Source organism: Empidonax traillii, unplaced genomic scaffold (assembly GCF_003031625.1).
Source record: "Empidonax traillii isolate 1590-97213 ecotype Southwest subspecies unplaced genomic scaffold, ASM303162v1 scaffold115:size2055165, whole genome shotgun sequence".
Lineage (NCBI taxonomy): Eukaryota > Metazoa > Chordata > Aves > Passeriformes > Tyrannidae > Empidonax > Empidonax traillii.
In genome coordinates, this window is record NW_020955308.1 from 1,196,523 (window position 1) to 1,221,035 (window position 24,513).

At 35.5% G+C, this 24,513-nt stretch overlaps 1 protein-coding gene across 5 annotated transcripts in view; it reads left to right on the top strand.

Annotated features, from left to right (window-relative positions):
* The window catches only part of DACH1 (dachshund family transcription factor 1), a 358,226-nt gene that overhangs the window by 240,946 nt on the left and 92,767 nt on the right, over positions 1-24,513 (top strand). For 2 of the 5 annotated variants that reach the window (XM_027882958.1, XM_027882961.1), the window contains exons 4-7: positions 632-787; positions 1,339-1,511; positions 13,626-13,761; positions 15,728-15,865. In XM_027882958.1, coding sequence (XP_027738759.1) covers positions 632-787; positions 1,339-1,511; positions 13,626-13,761; positions 15,728-15,865 — 603 coding nt within the window. The remainder of the gene's footprint in view (positions 1-631; positions 788-1,338; positions 1,512-13,625; positions 13,762-15,727; positions 15,866-24,513) is intronic. The other 3 variants (XM_027882963.1, XM_027882962.1, XM_027882959.1) reach the window with 2 other exon arrangements.

The window sequence follows — 24,513 nt, forward strand, 5'->3', positions numbered from 1 at the left end:
TGTCCACATTTTTCCTTGCTGTTAGTCTGTTCCACTACCAGAAGACTGTAGGAATAAATGTAATCACTTACGTTTTTATTAATAATATGAAATAAAAATTGAATATACAAAATAGAATCATCAGCAAGCACATATACACGCATATTGGTGCCCTCAATAAATAACATTTTTAGTTACTTCATATGTTTGTTTATTCACAAATACAGGAAAAAATATGACTTTAGTTGAAATTTTAATCAGCATAACTGACCATATTCTTTGGTTAGACAATTTGCAGGCAAAAATATTCTCTCACATATAAAACAAATGCCATATATAGTTTTACTTGCTAAGTATGGGAAAAGTGTATGTAAATTATACATGAAGCACAGACTTTATGTGAGTGAGAGTGACTATAACACTTCTAGGTTTGTGTGCTAAATATTAACTTTAAAAAGTTATCCTTACATACCTCTTTCAGAGGGTGGAAAAATAGCCTAAAGTCCTTCCCCAGCCCACATATTAAAAAAAGGAAAAAAAAAAAAATTGCCACTTGCAAAAAAAGATTAGATTGCTGGCCTTGCTTCCAAATTCAGAAATTGAAAATTTGGAGTCTTCATTCATCCAAATAATATATATTCATTCCCCACAGGCAGCAGTGATGGTTCTTGGGATAAAGAAAAACTTCAGTCTCCCCCCACCCAAGGATCACAGGCCTCTGTTAACCACCCCAACTTGCCTGGACAGCATAATGTTCCAGTTAGCCATCCTCTCAACCCTCTGCAACAGAACCACCTTCTGCCAAATGGTACGGGTTGACATCTTTCAGCACTAACATCAGCAGTTTTATAGTTTCTGGGTTTTTTTGGTTTCTTTTTTGGTTTTTTTTGTATATATATAAATAGGCAAGGAAAAAATCAAGGTTGTGGGGAATACTGGAATACTTCCTTTAAATATTAAGCAGTGGAAGTGGAGACAGTAAAGAACAAATACGTATGCAAGAAAATTGATACTTAACAGCTAACCTGTACATGAGTGGCGTAATAATGTATTGGTAAGGCACCTTACAGCAGATATTAAAAACTATAATAAATAACCATTGCTTAGCAATTATATACATTACACTGATATGAACAAACTAAGAGGTCTAATAGCCTCTCCTTGTGGCTAGAAATCCTCCACGGTTGCTAGTGATTCACCCATGCATATCCCAGAAGAGAACTGACGGAGAGCTGCTCTGTCCTGCTGTGTGAACCATCTTGTCACCCATCACTTGAATATTGTCCATCAGGAGAAAAAGAGGACAGTGTTTAAAAAAGTTGCATAAGCCTGTTTCCCTTTTTTCTTTTCTCCCAACAGGATTGGAACTTCCTTTTATGATGATGCCCCACCCATTAATTCCCGTGAGCCTACCTCCAGCATCTGTCACGATGGCAATGAGCCAGATGAATCACCTTAGTACCATTGCCAACATGGCAGCAGCAGCACAAGTGCAGAGTCCTCCATCCAGAGTTGAGACATCTGTTATTAAGGTAACTATATAACTAATGAAACCAAAACAAAAAGCATAAAATCGTAACACACTCCTAACCATCATAAAGATGTATAGGTGTCAAATGTTCTAAGGTAAGTCATAAAGTCAGTATATACAAGAAAACCAAGTGTTGTGGCTTTTGGGAGCACAGTAGACTGCTGGTGGCCAGTGTTATCTCAGTTTCCCTCCCCTCTCTAAGTCAATATTAAAGCAGCACTCGAAGCATTTTCATACAAGATGCACAGCTTTGTGATTTCTCATATTTCATAGTCCGTAATCTAATGGCAACATTCTTCAAGATATCAAGGAAAAAATTACTCTTTTCCTAAATTAGAAGAGGTTGTTCTTCCAATTTTAAAATCTAAAAATTTGAAGTGAAATGCAGCAAGTTATCTGAAGAAGCCTGAAAGGCTTGGTACTTTACCTCTGTAGAACCTAAGTTTGCCAAATCCCAGAACAATTTAGAGGGAAGTTGCACAGAGCAGACCCAGTAATCTGCAGGTCAGAACTGTAGTATTGTAGAGATATCTGTTATCTTATAGCTCTGTATATTATTTTAATCTTAGGCAGTCCCAAACCAGAAAATTTTCCTTATCCTGGAGTTCCTTTACTTCTTAACAAGTTTATTCCTGTAACTCATCTAGTTGGAGAGATAGTTTTCTTGTAATCTATCTGAAGATTTTAAAAGTACCTAGCAATTTTGGGCCCTCTGAAACATTGCAAACACTTTGTTATATATATGTATATTATTATTTTTCAAAATCTTGCTTACTTAAGTATTTGTTTTTATTAATAATCTATACTATGTATATCTGTCATTTTTGAAAATTCAGCTATCTCACATTCATGCTAATATCGTAGCTGTCAACTTTTGCATAACTCCTGGCATAACTTCCTGTGCAAGTTATTTGACAAACCAGGTTTTGTGTTCCCATCTGGTTTGCACATAACCATAATTTAAAAATATGTGGATTACAATGGAATGTTTTTAGATGACCAAATTAACCCGAATTCTCTTTTGAAAAGTGTACGTGCCCAAGGGTTTATGTAGAACCCATCTGAGACATTACCAAAGTGCTGCCGTGACTTCTTCAGTCAAGTCCTGTGACACACTGCCCACAACACATTTCTACTACAGCTATATGCATAAACACAAGTGTTAATCTGTCATCCAGAACTCACTTATAAATGTAAGATCTCGTTGCACATAGTTACTTCAATAATACTGAAAGGGCTAAGGAACTTATTCTTGTGGGACTTTCCTACTCGTTCCTTCAGCTCCATTGTGGTATAACATATGCCTAGATTTCTGTCCTCTGTTTTTGTCTATGGCAGATGAACATGGTCATGTGGATAGAGGTAACATAGCCAAGTAATTATGTTCCTATTTTTTAATAATGAACGGGATTGAAACATAAACCCCAGGAACTTGAAAGCATGAGGTCACTGTTAGGGGATTTTCTTCCCATGAGGATAGACATAATGTCACTGGCAATTTACCTGTTCTTCACTAGGCATACTCAGAGGCTGAGATTTCAATGTCCATTGAATTATATATACTGAGTAGTTGAGCAGGAAACTATAATCAGCATAGTTTTTGAACCTTGCACTGGCAGTGTTATGTTTATGAATAATAACTTATACTACAATCAAAATAAATATCTTAGAGAATAAATGTAAGTGAGAAGGCCAAACCTTCCTTTTCTTTATTTTTACAGAAAAGAATAAATAGTGCAGTTGCTCTCCTTCATGAAACTGTTTGTTATTAGGATTATAGCTTCCATTTTTTTTACTGCTACATTTTTAAACTTCTTGGGTTTGTTTTCATTATCTTTTGACTCATTTTTTAACCATAGTTTTTACTGAAGTATTTTCTCCTCAGTGATAATCTTTCCACAAGTTGTTTTGAAAAGTTTGTGAATCACTCATCTCGGAGTTTGTAGTTGTAACCTGAAAAGACAACATAGATTTATGATTAGAATACAGGATGTTTACCAGTTTAAACTCTGCTTGAAAGTTAGAAGGCCTATGAGAAATTTCTACTTGGAAAAGTAAATCAATAGTCACCATATCTAATTAGATAACAAAGAACAAAATTAAGTCCTAGAAAATCTGAGTCTTCATAATTTAAACAACCAGGTTCAATGGATAGAATTGCCTTTGTGAACAGTGCCACAGTAGATGACTTGCTGACCTTTCCTTGCAATTCACCAAGTTCACAGCTAGTGCTGTTATCTTTAAAGTCACAAAGCTTCAAATGCCTTTCTATTACTGGGCAATATTTCATTTCTTTGTGATAAGAAGTTGGAATAAAGCTGAGATCATGTACTAACTAAACATTTTATCCTGCTATATTCAGGAGATGAGACAAAGACAAAATTACAAGGGAAGCCTTACAAAGCAACACCTTAGATTTGGCAGTGAACTCTGAGCTCTAAAATCTTCAGAATTATATTTCAGAAGAGTGTTGTGCCCTTTTGAACATGAGACGAACATTAGATGTCTTTTTGTAATGGAATGTTTAGATATATGAGTTGGATGAATAAGAGGAGAGCAACAACAAGCAGGGACAGCAGATTGTGACAGCAATGAATTGCAGTGAGTGTGACAGCTGTGACCTGGGGATGCTTTAGACATGAAGTGGCTTTCATCACCTGCCCATGGTTTCAAAGGCTCAGCTTGTTAGCAGTTTCACTACATCAATTTTTTTCACTCAGAAGAAAGATATATGAAAATATAAAGGACATACCTCATGTTAATAGCAACTTGAAATTACATTGTAAAAGTTAGAACAGAGCAGCATGCCAGAATCAAAAACTGCAATTTATCCATGTGTTACTAATACTTATAGAAAGAAATAAGAATAAAACAGAAGAAACCAGTACCTCCAACTGAAAAAGTAACTGGTTAGCACAGTAGTTTTCCACTGCATAATAAATATATCAGACTAAATTTTGCTAATTACCTCAATATATCACAGCACTTGTTGTGTTCCACTAGTTTATGACTTCTTTTATATCTATATATATAGATACATATATTCCTGTTATCAATTAGCAGGAATTTGATACTAATTTATTTAACAAAGGTAACTGCTTACAGATTTTATTTTTTAGATAACTCAATTTATAGGACTATTCTGACATGAAATTTTATTTTATAATTCATTTACTTTTTCCTATTTCAGTGGCAGTATGTATGTGTTCCCATGGATGCCATTTAATGTTCTTATGGTTTTTTTTCTATAATATTTGCCCCAAAGTCCAAATAATAGCCAAAGAGAAGAAATATGTCACTGCCATACAGAAATGACTGAACAGAGTACATTTTAATGTCTCATGTCAGACTGGCGGTGAACAAGTTCAGAGAGCATACCTGAAAGCAGACTCTAAGAGGAAAATGAGCAAGTTCACTTCATGGAGAGGTTGGGTAGCAAAGGGACCATAGAAGCTTCAGCTTATGTCTTTTGTAACTGCTATGTGAGCAGGCCTTGAGTTAAGTGCAGACTTTAAATAGCAGAAATACTTGCCATTATAAGGTGTTTTGTGTAGAAAGGTTTACATTACTTACATAACTTACATAACTTTACATTAATAACATAACTTATTTTCCTTTTACCAAAAATATGACCTTTTTTTTTTTTAAACTGGATTAGATGAAGTACTTCTCGAAATTTTCTGGCACACCGTCCTGTAGAGACAGGGGCCATAAGGACTTTGAAAGTAAAATTGTACTTGTAACTTGAAAGTACAGTTAAATATCCTGTATAGAAAACCCTTCCACTTTACTGCTGTTACCAACAAAGCAGAATTTTCCTGTACTGTAAAACTGAAAAATCTGCCAGAATTCTCAATGCATTGGTTATTACTGTAAAATCTTTTGGCTTTATTGTCTTCATGCATTGAATAAAATTAAATCCAAAACCTCTGTTAAAGAACCGTCACTAAATTTCAAAAGACATAAGATATAACCATAGGAAATATCAGAATGCCTGAACAACCTTAACGTTACAGTATTCCATCCATATAGTACACCGCAATTTTAATTTCACTCCCATATACTGTATTTTTCTGCATAAAAATTACCTCATTCACTGAATGGTTAGTTATTCTCTATTTAATTTTTTAAAATTGGGTGTCTGTCCCAACCTTATTTAACTTGTGTGATCCAAATCCTGTGTTGAATGCAAAAATTTTTTATGGACATTTGTGTGCCTTACAGGAAAAGCATTATGCAAACAAAGCAGCATCCCTACGAATGCTATATAATTCCTGTATGCTATACTCATTTTACAGAAAGGGAATGAGAACAAAAGTGATTGCATCTCAAGCTGGCAGAAATGCCCGTTTTGTATACCTAACCTGAAAAACACCTGACTTCACAGATAGCCTCCTATTTGTAGAGACATTTGTACATTCAGAATAAAAATTTTGACATTACTTTAAAGTGATTTTCTTGAATACAAGTGCCAGAAGAGGGAAGCTACTTCCATTTCCTCTTTATCTGATACATGAAGTATGATCAATTTGTCTTTACATAAGGAAAATTTTGATTTAAAACATTTAAATAGCAAAAGGTAATTGCTTTACAATAAATATTTTTGAATAAAAATAGGACTGCCAGCTCCTAAAAAATATACTTTTACATGTTGGAAAGCAAACATGAAAATTGGGATATACCTATAAAGTTTGAAGTACGGTATAGACCAAAATAATACTTCATTTTCTTTTATCATAGCTGCAGAGAATATGATATCGTAAAGCTATTTCTAGGAACTTGAACATAACAGAGAAAATCTCCATGTTAGCATGACTTTTTTAAAAAAATATGTTACTATAAATATGTATATGCACATTTCTGGTTTTTTTTTTTTTTTTTTTTTCATTTAGAATGAGTAGATCTTAGGTCAAAGCACAGTTGACTTCCTTTATTAGGGCTTAACCATCTTTATATTAACCATTCATTAGTTCTATATATAAGACTAAAATTATTTATGTTAGCTTTTAATACAGTTTTTATATAATGAGCTTAGAGGTTGCTAACCATATATGGTAGGCTGTAACTTGGAATAATGTCTTTTTTTTTAAATTATATGCCATCCTATTGTTTCTTTTATCATGCATGCTTCTGAGGTGCAGTTTGAAGCTAATAGCAGCCATACGCTCATATGAATTATTTTGTGACATGTAAAATGGGTATCTACACATAACACATGACACAGAGAAGGTAGTACAAATTTTCTGACTGGGAATTTGCATAATCACTTGTGTAACAGGCTACTTTGTATGTAGTGTGAGATTAATTTGGTGCAAAATGGCCACGAGGCAAGGTACAAGGGATGGGATTCATTTTGCTGTCTTCTAGGGTATAGTTCATTGGACCTATTTTAGATAGCTACTTTAAAATGAGGTGAGTTGTACCTTGGAAATGTAAATGCATGGATGAAAAATGAGCCTAGGGTGACTAGTTCAGATACAGATATTTGTAGTACAGACAATGACATTTAGTCAGATGAATTATAGGCGTTTGGCTGGATGCATGGTTTGGATTTACTTTGAGGGGTAAATTCCTAGTTGTGTTAGGCTTACTTTTCAAGTACGAATAGATTTTCCAAATAGGGGGAAAAAAACCTGAAAAAACTCAGTTTGCCAGTAAGAAGTTACTAATTCAATTTGAGCAGTTTTTTGCATGTTTACACATTTTCATGGTGTACAGGGTTTTTTTTATACCTTAGAAGGATATTTTGTTCATTAGGCCAAATATTCATTTAGAAGGTAAAATATAATTTATAAATTCAATTGAAAGTATACAGGCACAAAGACCAAACAGGTCCAAAATAGTTGTCACTTTTATGACAATCCTCAAAAGCCAAAATTCTGTACTATGAGGCTCTGTGGCACTTCCAGGAATGGGCCTGCTTCATAATAATTCCAAACTATTAATACTTTGGATGCTACTCTAGTTTTGGCAGTACAACCAAGGTCTTTCTTGTATTGATAAGCATCTACTTTTGTTTGGTTGTTTGCTGGCTTGCTTGCTTGTTTTTAATTTTTGTAATGGCCCAATCCTCTGACACTCACTTCCTAGCTAGGTCACTGTACTTTATGTACTGCCCACAATTTCCAAGGATTAGGTTCTCTGTTGTTCTGGAAGTACTGTTAGAGGATTACTTGGAAGTCTTCTGTTTGACTTCCTGTCAGTTAACTGCTGCTGGTATTTCCAATAATCTTGTAGTAAACAGGGCAATAAAAATCAAGCAAATTTTTGTCTGCTGATCTTTTTCTGCATTTTATGCTCTCAGTGTTGTTGTGATGGGAATAGCAAGGTAGGGTCAATGAAGAATTGCAGAAGTAAAATCGAAATCAAACTAACTTCAATTGGTCCAAAACATAAGCAAGTTCAAGATATTCACAAAGAGGGAAAAGAAAATCCTATGTAAATATCATGGATTATTTTCTTCATAAGAAATAGATACATGATTTAAAATAATAGTGCAATTGATGACAATACCAAACATTTGAACTCCTGAGTTTTGATTGGGATTAGAAGTGGGTCTGCAAGGACAAGGTGAGAAAGATGTCAAGTACATCAGTGTGAAGTTAGCAAGATTTTTAACCACCCAGTCTTAGTAGATGCAGATAAGGAAATAGAAATGAAATTTTATAGCATTCAGTCAGGTTAATAACACACATATTATAGTAGTGATTGGGTAAGTTAAGAAATAGTTATTAGTCCAGTTCATTTTGCAATTTGAAAGTCTAAACCGTCATTTTAGCATCTCATAGTGTTTTTGACTAAAGGTGAATGAAAAAGTGAAACTGTAAAAGCAAAATATCCCGTTTGCAGAGAATAAAAAAGATAGTCAAGTAATTAATTTCTTTCACTCATTCATGTAAAATTAAATATGCTGTTTTACAAGAAAATCATTCCTGTAATACATCTCACACAAAATAGGTCAGTAAGGAAATGAAGAAAGAAATCTATGTTTTGATCATTGTAAAGACATTATTATAATTTTACCACCAAAAAGTCTTGGAGGCCAGGTGTCTTTTCCATAAAGGTCAGAAATATCATAAACTGCTCCTGCTTAAAAACTTTTAATTTTATTTTTAAAAATTAATACTATACAAAACAGTTTGTGTCATATATACATACATACATCCACATTGCCCAGGGACACTGTGGATGCTCCATCCCTGGAAGTGTTCAAAGCCAGGCTGGATGGGTCTCTGAGCAGTCTGGTCTAGTGGAAAGTGTCCCTGCCTATGCCTGGGGAGTTGGGACTAAATGACCTTTAAAGGTCTCTTTCAACCCAAACCATTCTATAAGTTACCAAAAATATTGAAAACTATGACTATTTTATCCTCTGCACTTCAGTGAATTAAAGCACAAACATCCTTAAAGGAGTTTGTTCAATGCTGAAGAGCACTGAGACAACTAGTTTAAAAAATAGTTTAAAAAAAGAATAGTTTTTAAAAGTATATACCTCTAACAGCTAGACTTAGCTGCATATCTAGAGCTCAGCCCATGACTAAAATTAAAGCATGACTAAACCCAAGAGATGAGTCTTATGGGGAAGTAGACTGGAACAAAGGAAAAAGCTGAGACTGAATACCTGTAGGAGAGAGATATGCAGGAGGTGAAGGCTGTATATGCAAAACCAGTTGATTTTTGGAAGAAGGCATATTCAAACTTTGTCAGAAAGATTGAAGAATTTTGTCAGTAAGGAACAGGAATGGCAAAGAATAAAGAATGTTTGTGGAAAGACTGAGGTGATGACAACCTAGAAGATATCACTTCCTTTTCTAGCTTCTTAGGAGCAGAAGGATTATTCCTACATATATATTACCTGAAATGTCTTCTCTTCCATAGTGATATAGGGATCAACAGGTAAACTCCATCAACTCTGTGCTTTGGTATATTTTGAGGAAGACTTTTGGTAATAAGACAATTCTCAAACAGTGAAAACATGCTGCGGGAGCAGAAATAAAATGGGCAAAAATAGAGGTTAATATTGAATAACTACCTTTGTGACCTGGTAAGGAGAAAAAAGACATAAGATATAGGGATGAAAGTATTTCTTGTCTCCTGGATTCCATTACTGATACATTAAGATAATTCTTAAAAAGAAGTTACTTAAAATGAACTTTTGGAGTGAGATTTTACAGTATTTACCTGTTTGAGAAATGTAGAAAAATGTTGAGAAATACATCAAGACACTTCTGTTTTACTTGGAGAGACCAAGACCATGTGGTGTTGTGAATATATGGTATTCTGGAATAAAACTGGAGTGGTTTCTAATTCTAGAGACAACTTCCATCTCATAAGTTAAAATTTCTGATAGAATCTTTTACCTATTCTTTACAGCATAAAAAAACCAACAATCCAGAGTCACAGGAACAGGTCTGTTATTTATGAAATGGAATTGATATTGAGGGTGGGTAATGTCAGTGGAGTAAGAGCATGAGAAAGGGCATTACAGTTCCTTAGAGTAAAAATTTCTTATATGGTAGGAGTGTTTTTGGAGGAGATAAATGTCGGATTCTTAAATGCTTAGGATTCCTGATTTGAATCAGATTGTAAAGAGTACCAAGGTAAGGTATCCTTCAAATTTGGCCTTTAGGAGTTTGATGCCCATTACTTAGTATAACCTCCTGCTCTGACACCTAACTGAGTCTTAATAATTCTGAAATGATAGTCAACCATATGATAAATTGCTACATATTACCTAAATTGTTCACACTATTTTTATTTGTGAGTATGTGTAGGAAGAAATAGGACAGCAAAAAATAGAGAAAAAAAGGTAGCAAAAGAGGGTTATGTTTCATAAATTGTAAATAATTCTTGTTTTCTAGTAAATATTTTCAGTAGAATTTTGGAAGCTATTCAGCTCATCAACCAGGAGGTGCAAGGGTAGTATTTTTGGCATCTAGCTGATGCCACTCCAGAAGGCAGTGGAAGTCCTGTCTTAACCTGATGGGGATGTCTCAAAACCCCTTGGTACCCCAAACGGCTCAAATGTGAGCAGCTGAGTTGAGCTATAGGTATCTGGTTTTGGAGGAGGCTCCATTGACTTTATGATCTGTATCTCAGTCGACTGAAATGGAAGACAGCTTTAAGGTGGGCCTTTTTGCATAGCATCCTACATACAGGTGTCTCTTAAGTTTCATCTCCCACTTGTACGTCAAAACTGTGTTTAGTTACTTAAATTCAGATCACAGAATCAGAATCACAGAGTAGTTTGAGTTGAAGGGACTCACAAGGATCACCAAATCCAGCTCTTCAATGAATGGCCCATACGGGGATTAAACCTGCCATCTTTGCATTTTTAGCACCGTGCTCTAACTAAGATGTGTTGATTTCAAACTGAACCCTGCACAGTTTCCTTCTCATACTTCATTTTAGAAAAGTCACACAAATTTTACTTATTCTTTCGATTATTTTTTGGGAGACAGCAAGCCTAATTACAGTACATATGAACACCATATTTTCTAGAAATATCTGCTCCTGGTAGTAAACAAGTTTAGTAAAAATACTAGGCAGCACTATTTCTTTGTGGTGTCATGTCGAGTTACTTGTACAAAAGTGGAATGTTGCAGAAGTGACAAAATAGCTCTGATCTGCATTATTTAGTGAACACATTTTTGCACATTTCCTTCTTTGAAAAATTTTAAAGTGAACTTTAAATGTAAAATTAATATTATGCCACAAACCAAATTTGTCTTTTCTACATAAAATCTCTAGTAAGAAGGACAACTTATATTGATATCCAAGCACCATTAGTTTATGACTATGATGTTTTAGAGCTACAGAGTGTTCGAGTTTATTCTTTGTAGCATTTCCATTTATTACTGCAGATAGTTTGATAAAGACAAAAAATTGCTGTAGACTATATTGCTGATTGTGGAATTATGAAACAAGGATATAAAACATTAGTTAAGGTACTATTTATTTTACTTTTCTGCATAGTTCAGTCCCATGTTTTATTGGAATTAAAGGATATTTTACAAATTAATTGATAAACCCAGTATATATAGTTTTCTCATGGGGTTTGTCTATTTCATTTTATATGAGAATAAAACTCATCTGTTTTGTTTGTTCAGTAATTATATTTTGTTGTTCTGTGCATTCCTTTTGCTCGCTCCATCTCATAATACATTCTGTAAAAGCACACATAAATAAATAGGATAAACAAATTAAGCTGTTTAAATAAATTAATTTACTCTGCAGCTCTGTATTCAAATCTTATGTGCTCACTGGATTTCATTTTAATGAAACCCTTCTAAGAACAATACATTGTATGCCAAACAGTGAAATCATATATTAAATGAATGATTAAATATACCGTGTTCCAATTTATATCAAATCTGTACACTGTGCATGCTTAAATCCTCCTAAATCTAAAGAAATAAATCTTTTACATTCTGAAAACATCTGCATTATAATCCTCCTCTTGAATACCCAGTTCGTGGACATATAAACACAATCAAAGTCATAATAAACCTAGAGCTATGATGCAGTTAAGCTATTCTCATCAATGTTTTTGACTTAAAAACCTAAGACTATTAAAGTGGAATCCACTTAAATGTCTTGAAATATTGCTCTGAAAAAGTCTCCTCCCACTCCATCAGTAGGCCCACTGAATCCCTTTGCATTTAGAATCTCAAATTCAGCAAATACTTTTTATGAAGCTTACCTGGAACAAATCTATTGATTACTATAGACATGTTGCCAAGTTTCTTTGGAATGCATTCAGATAAATAAGTAGTAATGTAGCAACTGTGCATGAATAATGACTGCTGCAAAAGCAGTTTGTTGTGTGAGGAATGCACTGCTCTTTCCAAGAAAATTTTTAGGCAACAAGTTTTCTTACATGTTATCAAATATATACTAATGGTATTATTTCATTACCAAATGGTTTTTGTGAGTTGAATATATGCAGTTTGTTGGCTGGTGGTTTGGGTTAATTTTTTTCTTTTCATTATAAGTCAGGATTTCAATTATCAGAAGGAAAAAAAAACAACAACCAAAAAAATGCTAGTTTTAACATTTCCATCCAATTATATCCAATTGATTTCACTTTTAGGATCTATTTATTTTTATAACTATTTGATCAAAACAGCCTAACTCACACATATTTGAGCAATGAGTCTTGAAAGCTATTAGCAATAAAAAGGAAACTACAGGGAAGAGAGAATTTTCTGGAAAGGACTATTCTGCACTCAGCTCCCTTTGATTATTGTTTCTGTTGAAATTCTATCTATATATCAGATATATCTATATGCTACATACTAGCAATTCTCACATAGCATGTGCAGTTCTGATAACCACAATCCTCAACCACTAGTCTTCAAAACCAAGGAACATCTTGAAGTGCATCATAGCTCCTCCTAGCTGCCATACTAGGCCTTTCCCTGGGCAGAAAAACATGAATGAGTGGTTTTCCCCATTTTGAAGTAGTGATATGGTGAGTGATATGGCCACATTCATCCAAAAAATGTGATTCATTCCGGATTCGTGCTCCATGGTAAAAACAGACATTTGGACTTACATCAGCCATGTTACTGGTATAGGTTCTACAAGGAGATTATATTTTTTTTGTGATCCATAACAGTTCCATAAGATCTCATTGCTCAAGAAGCCCCTTTGAAATTAAAATGTGGAGTAAAAGTCAACGTGAGATAAAACAATAGTGCTTGATCATTATTTATACAGAAGTACATGGATCCTCATCCCACAAGGCTGAAAGCTGTAAGCCGAAATCCGTAAGCCAAAATCTGTATTTCCAATTCAACGGCATGATGATAGGAGTGAGGAAAATAAAAACAAAAAACAAAAGCAAAACAAACCTCTTATTTTTATAAGTGGTCCAGAAGGCAGATTAAAAGCCTAATAGAACGAGCAGTGCTCGCATTGCACACTGAAACGTAAGGCCTAGTGCCCTTAAACTTGCAAGTTTCCTTTGAGAATGCTCTGCAAATCTCAAACACCTCAACAGATGAAAGAATAGGTTGTAAATTAGGAGGGAGATTTCAGTTCAGGGAAGTGATGTTTGGAAAGAGAGGCTTGGTGTAACATTGCCTTTTTTGCAATTACTTTCCGTGCGGTCTAGGAACGTGTTCCAGACAGCCCTTCTCCTGCTCCTTCTCTTGAAGAGGGCCGAAGACCTGGCAGCCATCCATCCTCTCATCGAAGCAGCAGCGTGTCCAGCTCTCCTGCGCGGACCGAGAGCTCTTCAGACAGAATCCGTAGGTCACATTCTTCTCCTTCTCACCACTTTAAATTTGATTAGGTGCAGCTGGTTTTTCTAATCAAAATGCCCTCGTCTTAAATAGATCTCATATGTATCATGTTCAGAAGTTCAGCTGCAATAACTATCTCCCAACATTATGTTCCCCATTTTACAGTATCATAATATCTGATGCTACATTAACGGGTACTGATATAAACTGCCATCATGTCATATTAAACATAAAGATATAAGCAATGAAATACAGAATTGGAGCCGGGAAGCAATTTGCTAGATTAGTTTTAGAACTGAACATATAGTATAAACGTTTTTTAAAGAAATTGAGTTTTATTTAATCTGGTTACTCTGGTTTGATTTCTAAATTGAATCTGACTTCATAAGCAATATTTTACATTGTAGAATTGCTTGGTAAAGAGAAGAATCGGGTTAAATCAATTAAAAATGTGCATACTTTATAAATTTTTTAAATATAAAATTTTGTAATGGTGAGAAATATGATAGAGAATTATCACCTCATAGCTCACAAGGGGCAGAGTGAAATTAAACCGTGGTTTCCCAGAGTGATACCATTTTTATCGAGGTTCCGTGTACAGGAAGTAAATTACATGGCAAAGGCCCTGAATTCTATGATATTCCACTGCAGCAGTGGAAATTAAGGTTTTAAACACACACTATTTTATGAATATGTACTTAAATTCCTGTTACACTTGTCCATTCCCTTTATTATTGCTCTGTTGCAGGGTTTTGTGCTTTTAAGTCATCTTTCTACAGTCGAATTTGTCAATAGGTGAAACTGGAGGATTTGGCATGCACATACAAGGCCATGAAATAGCTGTATGAAAGAGGTAGTCGTATTGATTAGATGCAACACGTGTCTTTTAGACTGCTTCTTTTCAGGAAGCTGACTCTTCATTGACCTTCAGATGAAAGATCTTTCATTAGTATGTGATGAAAAATGACTTACCAAAGAAAAGAAATGAGGCCTGACCATGACAAGTTGAAAATTCTGTTTTCTTATCACTTCGACAATTCAGAGTGCAGATTAAATTGGCATCCCATATACTGTGACCTATCTATTTCCCCAGGCTCAACCCACAAGCCTTTCATTATATCTTCTCTCCATTGTCCAGTTGAGGAGGGGGATTGATGAAATGGCTTTGGTAGTTACCTGGTGTCCAGCCAGGCACAACACACTGAAGATTTCAGAAGTAAAGTTCTGAAAAAACCTCATAACTGTGGATTTTTAATATTTCTTTAATTGATTGAAGAGTCTATATTTTTTTACAACCAATGGAGACCTTTTCCATTGTTGTCTAAATAAAAAAAAAGTAGATGAAACTAAATTGAGAAATACTTTTTTTTTTGCCAAGGAATTACTTTTTTTTTTTGCCAAGGAATTACGTTGTTTTTTTTTTTACTTTCCAGCTCATTCTATTACTTACCAACAGAGAGGAGTAGGACCTTTACACATTTTTTTCTTCCATGTGGACATAACAGAGTTCCTTAAGTGGTGGATTTCTTTAGTAACTTATTTATTTATAAGACTTTTCTGTCCTGTCTCATTTGTTAACATCACACCTGATTCTTAAATACATTTGCTTTTTGTGATGCCAGCCAGAATAAAATAACTACTACAGAAATATGGGTTAGATATGAAAAAATATTTTACAAAAAATGGCGTAAACCTCTTGAAAGTATAATTTTTCAGGATAAAATCATAGATATATATAAACTACCTAATATGGGTTTCTGAGGTGTGTTTGAAACTCATGAAGGTCTCCTTGAGAACTCTTGGAAAGAGCTTTTCAAGCTGTCTGAAGAAACTCTGTCAGGAAGAAACTCTCCCACTATGTGGATCCTGATAACATTAATTAAGTAACTTAGTGATTGTTAGAATTCTTGTATAAGAAAAAGACTATTGTTAATATGACGGCTGATTTCTTTTTGCCTGTGCTTGTGTCTAGCAGCTGTCCATCAGAACGGGCTGTCTATGAACCAAATGCTGATGGGTTTGTCACCTAATGTCCTGCCTGGACCTAAGGAAGGTGATCTGGCTGGTCATGATGTGGGACATGAGACAAAAAGATTACACATTGAGAAAGGTAATATGAATATTATGATTCTATTGCTTCAGTGTAAAACAACTATAGTTTTGGCAGTTAAATGCTATAATTGTGACTTAATTTTTTAGCTGTGTTTTCATTTTGTTGGGTGTTTCTTTTGTTCCACAAATTACCTTATAACAGAGTGATTCTGCTTTGTCATCCTCAAGATTAATGAATAATATTTACACGAGGGAGAAATTTCATAAATATTACAAAGTAGGGTGAGTGAAAAACAGTTTTACATTGTTATTGTGTTTCCGACCCTTCTACAACACTGTTTAGGTATTAAGTTTCTGTCTCCATCCAGTTGACTCTAATGACCTACTTCCCAGAGGGACTGAGCACCGTGAAAATTAGTCCATGTGTGCAAAAAGGGAAAAGGCTAATACCAAGCCATTAAATTAGGGAATTGCATAAAATGAGACTGGTATACATTATATAATGGGATTTAAATTTAATTGAGTATATGACCAAAGTGTTTGATCTAGGTGAATAGTCCACATGCACTTATGCTGATTATGACACCATTTCACTCTGTTGGTATTCAAAGTCAAGTTCCTGTTCAGGGCTCTTACAGGGGATTTTGCAGGGGTGATGGTGGAATTTTGAAAGGTGCATTTTATATTTCCTTAATATATGTAAATTTAAGTGTTATAGACTAGAAACATTTTGTTTAAAGAGAGGTTGAAAATACAATGTAGTCTTTGAAAAAATACTATTTTGGCTTATCAGCAAAATCAGTTCTTCAAGCACAATGAGAGAAAAAGTAAAAGGTGTAATAGCCAGACATTGAAACAGAGCTGGAGAAACTGCTTCAGTTATGAAGATTTCAGAATAATACATTTTGTGTCATATTTTAATAGCTATAAGAAGATATCTTCTCTGTTTCTTGTTTGAACACTGAGATATGAAAAAGAATTAAAATCTGGACAATTCTATTCTGGACAGGTGGTGTTTTTAATAGGATTACCAGAAAAATTAATGGAAACAACATTTCTTTCATATAAACCATTTAGTTTGGTTCATTGCACACACAACCTGTTTTAGCTTATACTATGCCCTCACTCAGCCTCTGCAAATTGTATCCCTGCTGTGAAGTACGATGTGATCAAATAGGTTTGTTTTGAATTTCCATAAATGATTTTATTTCAGCCTTTGAAGTTACTCGTTTAAGTGTAATCTGACTGGTAAATGCTGCAAAGAGAAGTACATTTAAAGAATTGCCACTATTTTTGCATGTCATCCAGGTTTTTTAAAGGTTTTGTTTATAATGGTATCCCAAATGTATTTTCTAATCTTTTGCCAGTTCACGTTTTTGCAAGATCTGTTCTCAGTAAAACTGCTGAGAAGTCACTTTTTTCCTCAGTCCTTGTTTAGGTCAAACCTCTCCTTTTTTTTTTTTTATTTTTGTTCTTTTCACCCACTCTATTCCAGCCTACTGAATTAATGGTAAATATTCATGGGCTATCCAGATTGATAGGGGTTACTAAATTAAAAATTGTTTTCTGTCATGACTACATTTATCATGTCTCTCACACCAATCATGTAACTTTAATACTAATATAATCTGTATTAAAACAAGTTTTGTGGAGATAGTAATTATCTACTTTTGTCACTGTGAGCTTGCAATCAGATTCCCAAACTGTTGCTTTACCTCTGCAAATCAGTCACAATGGCACCATATCTAAAACTGCACACATGTAGGCGGTGGTACTCTTATTGCTAAAACCCCATCACCTTCATCAGCTGATTCAAAAGAAAGAGAAGAAATTGAAAGTTCTAAATAAGTATCATGAAGCATTTAAAAATTAATGTGTTTTCTTCTAAGCCACTTTCGTTGGCAGAAATCTATTAGCTGCAACTGAAAGGGCTTTTAATTGAACCTGAGAGAACCTGGGAAATTCTGTCTGGTAAAAAGGCCCTGTCTTTTCTCTTCTGGTCTCCTCTTCCTTTAGAAAAGTGAAAAGATGAAAAATCTCTGAAGTCATCTGAGATCAGGGAAAATTTATTTACAGTCAACAGAAAATTTAAAGGGGGAACAAAGTTTTTGCAGAGGCAACTGATCAACATACCGAATTTTGGATGTCAGAGGGGTGAATAATTTATTTGACCCAGTCTATGAGTTGGATACAGGGGAGAAAATGCCATTTACTGTTTAGTAACATAGTACAAAGGAGCTAATTTTTACCTAGTCCACAAAACATAGTATAATACATTTAGAAACAGTTTGAGGGTATTCAGTCTTTCAAAGATTGTGTGTATTTCTGTTCAAAATTCAGGTAGAATTATTATTATTATTATTATTGACAAAAATTAGTTTCTTTTACTAAATTGTTTTAAGTTACCAGTAAAAGTCTTGTTTTGTTTGGTTTTATTTTTCTGTTTGTCTTTAGACTGTCTTCAAAATCCATTCTTAGGTTTTGGTATGTGCGGCTCTCAGTGACTTGCACCGTCCATTGGAGTCAGGTTGTTATTATAACACCAAGAATTAAATTAAGTTCTATGGATCTGTGTATTAAAATTGGAAAGTTTACATTAGGCTCTGGGTCAATATTTGTTGTAGTTCTCAAAGATCATGTGTAAAACATGGGTTTTGGGGACATTTTCCAGCTCTTTATTCCAGATGCGCAGCTTGGCTGCATCCTAGCCTCATTTTGAGTCAAGACCCAATGGACACATCTGAAGCTCCACCTTCTGTTCCATGAGAAGAAAACATAGGTTTGCTAAGGTTATGTTGTGGTCCAGCCAGTTTCCTAGCCTGGACTAGGGAGGACTGCAGGAAATACTGCAAAGCACTTCTGCCCCATAGTTCAAACATAACTCAAGATGTCATTATCTATATGACAGGAGGCCAATTACCCTTGATTTCCAGAGGGTTTTTGCTTATTAGTGGATAGCAGCTTTTCCAATTTTACTGAAAGCAGGCTGTAGAACTGCAAATGATCCTGGGAAGAACGAGCTAAGTTCAAGTACACGATGTTAGCTCAAGTGCTTGACAACCATCATCAAAACTAAGTATCTAATTTTGTAATCTGTAATTATGGATTGTTTGATGAAGCACATTTGGTTTTATTAGGTCAGATTCTACAAGAAGGACTTCTGTGAAGTATAGGAGTCGTATGAGAAAAAATTCATTCAGTTGTCTATGTTAAAAGAAGGCTCTGAGTCTTTTCAAGTGAAGTTCAGTTTCTGTGATGCAAAGAGTTTGCTCTAAATAGGGCCTCAGTTTTGGTGAGATGTATTTTATCACTTATCCTGCTCAACTTACATAGGAGGTCCTGCAGGTCTCCCAGTCTGAAGTTGTGAGAAGTATACTTTTCATGGTTTTTATGGAGCTGAATACCTATTTAGCTCTTTAGTAATGTTATCTGCTAAATAAGGAAATAACATAGGGAAGAAGATCTAGTGGAGAACCTAAAGACTAGACTGCTGAATCTTGATCCTGTTTTTGCTAATTGATCTGAAGTGTTTCAAAAGAAGTTCAAAATAATCAAAGGCTTAAAGTCAAACACACCCTCTTTGAAGATGTGGAACCTAATTCCTCTGGACAAAAGAGAGAACTGAACTTGTGACACATTTCCTGGGCAGTATCTTAAATCACTGTGCTTTTTGGAAAAGAGGGAAGTATTTTTTAACATCATCCCCTTGTCCTTACAACCCGGACCCAAATCATATTGGGTCTGCAAGGTGTAAATTATAGCTCAGTCCTATTGACAGAGTCTATGTACTAGCTTCAGGTAGCTGTGTATGATTTTTCTGGGTGATGTTAAGTGATATTGGAGGCAGTGGCTGCTCATGGTACCCCCTAACTGGTACCTGCTTAGACATGCCTACTCTGTACTCTCTACGGGAATTTAAGATCCAACTCACTTCAGCCTAAGATTCCCTTCTGGGGGACAACCACCAAAAAATTAGTTACCTTAACACCAAATTTAGATGCTTAAGTGCTTTATTGGATCTGGCCTTAGGGCATCAGATTAGAATTTTCTGTCTGCATCAATTTATAATTTTTTTAGATCGACACCAACAGCAAATGAAGCCTGAATGTCATGCTTACATTTTAAATTTAATATCGTATTTGAGGTGTTATGGGAAGGACACTTTCTTGCTGAAAATATGTGTGCTGTTTTCTATAACAAAATGTAAAATATTCACTGTGTTCACAAAGGAAGTTAAACTCTTTCTTTCAGAAAAGCTTTTAAACTATGATATTAATGGAAATTTCACAAGTAATTTTCAGATAATCAACAATAACTGCTTCTTGACTACTATGATAGCAGCAATTAAGGTATAAATTTATCAAATCCACATATTAAATGTCCCAGTCTTTGTCTCTGTTTTGATTTTGTGTCCCCCTGTAGAGATGAGAGCAGTCTTAGACCTCTAATATCTTATAAAATCAAATATTAAAATTTCAAAATATCCTTTTTATAAAATTGAAAATAATTTAAATATTCCCAAGTTAGAATTGGATTTTCCTGTTAGCCATCATGCATCAAAAAGGCAACTAATAATAAATATGTCATCTTATATAATTAGATATTTGTTCTGCAGTATCAGCAGTAAATTCCTTTAAAATATATGCATACTATAAACATATATGAAACATGCTTATTCACCTTAAAAAATATAGAGACACATATGAGTGTGTCTTTGTGATTATGTGTAGTGGGTTGACCCTGACCAGATACCAGGTATCCACTAAAGCCTCTTTCTCACTCTCCCTCTGCAACTGGACAGAGGAGAGAAAAAAAAACAACTGAGGATCCATGAGTTGAGGTAAGAGATGGGAGAGGTCAGTTATTGATTACCTTCAGGGGCAAAACAGACTCAGAGGGGGGGTAGTACTTAAATTTATTACTAACAGGGTAAGAGCCAAAGAGTGAGAAGTAAAACAATCTTACAAACACCTTCCCCCCACCCCTCCTTCTTTCCATGTTCTCCCTCCTCTCCCCCAGGAGTGCAGGAGGATGGAGAATGGGGGTTGTGGTAAGTTGTTGTTTCTGGCACTGCTCAGGGAGAGGAATCCTTTCCCTGTTCCCATTGGGTTCCCCCCATGGGAGATAGTTCTTGATGGACCTCTCTGGTGTGAGTCCATCCCACAGGCAACAGTTCTTCCCAAACTGCTGTCCCGTGGGTCACTTCTCCATGGGGTGTAGTCCTTCATGAATGAGCTGTACCAACGTGGGTCTCCCACAGGGGCCACAAGTCCTACCCAGGAAAAATCTGTTCCAATATGGGCTTCCTTCTCCAAGGGCTGCAGGTCCCTGGCAGGACTGTGCTCCATCTTGGGCTTTCCATGGGATCACAGCCTCCTTCAGCCCTGCTCCAGCATGGGCTCCTCTGTGGGCTGCAGGGGGGTCTCTGCACCCCAATGGTCCCCCATGGGCTGCAGGGGCACAGCTGCCCCACCACGGTCTGCACCACGGGCTGCAGGGCCTCAGCTCCAGTGCCTGGAGAACCTCCTGCCCCTCCTTCTGCACTGACCTTGATGTCTACCTTGTTCACATGTTCTCACTCCACTCTTACCTGGCTGGAATTCTTTCTGTGCAATACCTTCTGTTCTTAAATATCTTATCACAGAGGCGTTACTATCACTCCTAATTGGCTCAGCCTTGGCAGTGGAAGGAAGCCCATCCTGGAGCCGGCTGGCATTGGCTCCACCAGACAGGGGAAGCTTCCAGCAGCTTCTAACAGAAGCCTTCCCTGTAGCCTCGTGCTACCAAAACCCAGCCCCAGAAACCCACTGCATTATGAAAGACTCAGAGGAAGTTTTAGCATCAACAAATATTCTCATCTACCTGAGCTGTCCTCTTAGAGAAGTCATCAAGCAAGTGATTGAGAACTTTGCTTAAATTCTCTTTCTGGTCTGTGATTTTTAATTAGTTCTCTGAGAAAGCCCTTTTTTAAAGAGGGTACTTACTAGTTGAACAGAGGAATTTTCATTCATGGTTCTGCTGTCCAGCTGCGTGTATAAATATACTTTATCTGTTCATTTTTGTATACATAAATAGACAGAGATGCTTACAAAATATAATTATTTTACTGAATATTGCATTTTAATCTAATACGAAGAATATGAACATACCTTGATGGGTTTCTGTATGCCAAAATATTTATAATTAATACATTTTAAATCTGCATTCTCATTTCACATCTTAAATGTTATCTAATAAATCTTAATAGATTGGGTTTTAAATCCTTAAGATACTGAGTTTATGCTGTGTATTTCTACATTGTCTATGATTTCTCAAACCCTAATGGGATAGTAGTCAAATTTTTAACCTATGACAGATGATACAATAAAGATCTACTAAATTAAAAATTTGATAAAGCCAGTATCACCAAGATAACCTTTTGACACTGTGGTTGTTGGTGTATCATTTCATTCAGCCCAAGAGGGACAGGAATTTTAAAAATACGTTAAAAGCTATTACAATTAATGGACTATAAAGGTGAAAATAAAATTACAAGTTTTTTTCTTAGTTTTCCTAAGAAGCTGGAAAACATCTGGTTTTCTTACATAGAAAAATAGAAACCTTTCATATTATTGAATACAATATGAATAGTGTGTGTAGGCAGGAAGGAGGGGAAAGGTAGTACAAACTTCTGAAAAAAAAACACTTTAATGTAAATATTTGAATAAAACTATTAGGTCATTCTCCAATGACATACTTCTGCAGACTTGTTTGCTACTAGAGGCCTTTTTCCACCGGAGTAGTAATGGTTTAGACACATTTTATGAGGGATTTTCTGTACAGTTTTCACTTGACAGATATGTGCACATCACTTCCAGAACATTCCAGGCTAACTAGGCTCAATGCAGCCCAATTACACATATGTATACTGCCTATTTTATATTTACAGTGACTCAATCACAGAACCACAGAATATGCTGAGTTGGAAGGGATTCACAAGGATCATTGAGTTCAACTCTTAGCCCTGCACAGGACCGTTCCCAAGAGTCACACCAGGTGCCATAGAGCATTGTCCAAATGCTTCCTGAACTCTGTCAGGCTTGGTCCTGTGACCACTTCTCTGGGGAGCCTGTTCCAGTACCCAACCACCCTCTGGGTGAAGAACCTTTTCCTAATATCCAACCTAAACCTGCCCTGACACAACTTCAGGTCATTCCCTCAGGTCCTGTCACTTGTTACCACAGAGGAGAGATCAGTGCCTGCCCCTCCTCTTCCCTTCACAAGGAAGCTGTAGACTGCAATGAAGTCTCCCTTCAGTCTCCTCAAGGCTGAAAAGACCAAGCAACCTCAGCTACTCCTCATCAAAAGAGGTTTTGCAATGACATCAGCCAGCTCTTTGAGGATTCTTGGATGAATCCTATCAGGTCCCATAGAATTGTAGGGATCCAGCTGGAGCAGCAGATCCCACTCAGTTTCAGGGTTGACTGGTAGCTGAACATTCTTGCAGTGAGTCCTCCAGCTCAGGGCACTTGGATCCCCTTAGTCCATCATCCCTGTTGAAGACAGAGGCAAAGAAAGCGTTAAATACATCTGTCTTATCTCTGTCTCTGTTTGTGACCATCCTTGTCCTGTAATGGGCCAATGGTATTTCTATACTGCCTATTGCCACTAATATATTAGAAAAACCTGTTCTTATTGTCCTCCATATTTCTGTCCAACTTCAACTCCAGTTGAGCTTTGGCCACACAAATTTTTACTGTACAGTGCTAAAAATCTTGGACTTTTCTGACATTCTGAATAGGCTTAAATGACTTACCTGTGCCCAAAATCTGATATATTCCCACTCTATTAAAAAAACTCTGCGTGTACAATTCTTCTGTGTCTTCTACCCCAAACAGTTCTGAAAAGTACTTTTTCTTTTGGGTAGGGAAGGGGTTCACCTTTCTTTTCAATCATCATTATATGTCCTTCATACAATAGAACTTAGAATGGTATTTATAGTTTTTTAAGGTGTTTATTATATATATAGGGGATAGGAGCTAAAAAACCCTTTGAAATAATTTGTGCTCATTTGCATTTTAAAAAATTAATTCTTGAACAGAAGATGTAATGATAATTGGTAAGATGTTAGCACTTTTTTATCATGCTATCATGTTAACAGTTTCTAAATCATCAGTTCTCTTTGTGCTTACTACTAGAAAAGTTGTGTTAAAGGGAATGAAGTTAGTGAAGTTATGGCATCCCACTATGAGGTGTTATGTCCCATAGCACCATGAGGGTGATCAAATACAGTTCTTTTTCTCTAAAGTAATTATTTTTAGGTTTGCATTTTTGTGGGAGAAGAAAAAAAAACATGATGTGTCTTGAATTCTGAAGACATTGAGAAACACACAATTGTTCTGTTAATTTAAAGGGAATATAGGGTCATACATATTCTTCTTGAAAACACATGTAGATGAATGCCCTAGCTTTAATGGTAAAAAAGAAGTTCTAGGCTTTATCTGTAACACTTTATACTTATGGTTACTGTTACAGAAAAAAACAGCTCACAGTAAAATTTTAAGAACGTCTTCCACTTGAAATTTGAAGGCACTACTTCAGAAGTTCTTATAACCTGCTGTGCAATTAGTTTTAAATTTTATCTAAGTTGTTCAAAATACAAAAAAAATCAGTTTTGAAAAGCCTTAACAGAGAATTTCAGACTATACATGGATATTATTTCCTATT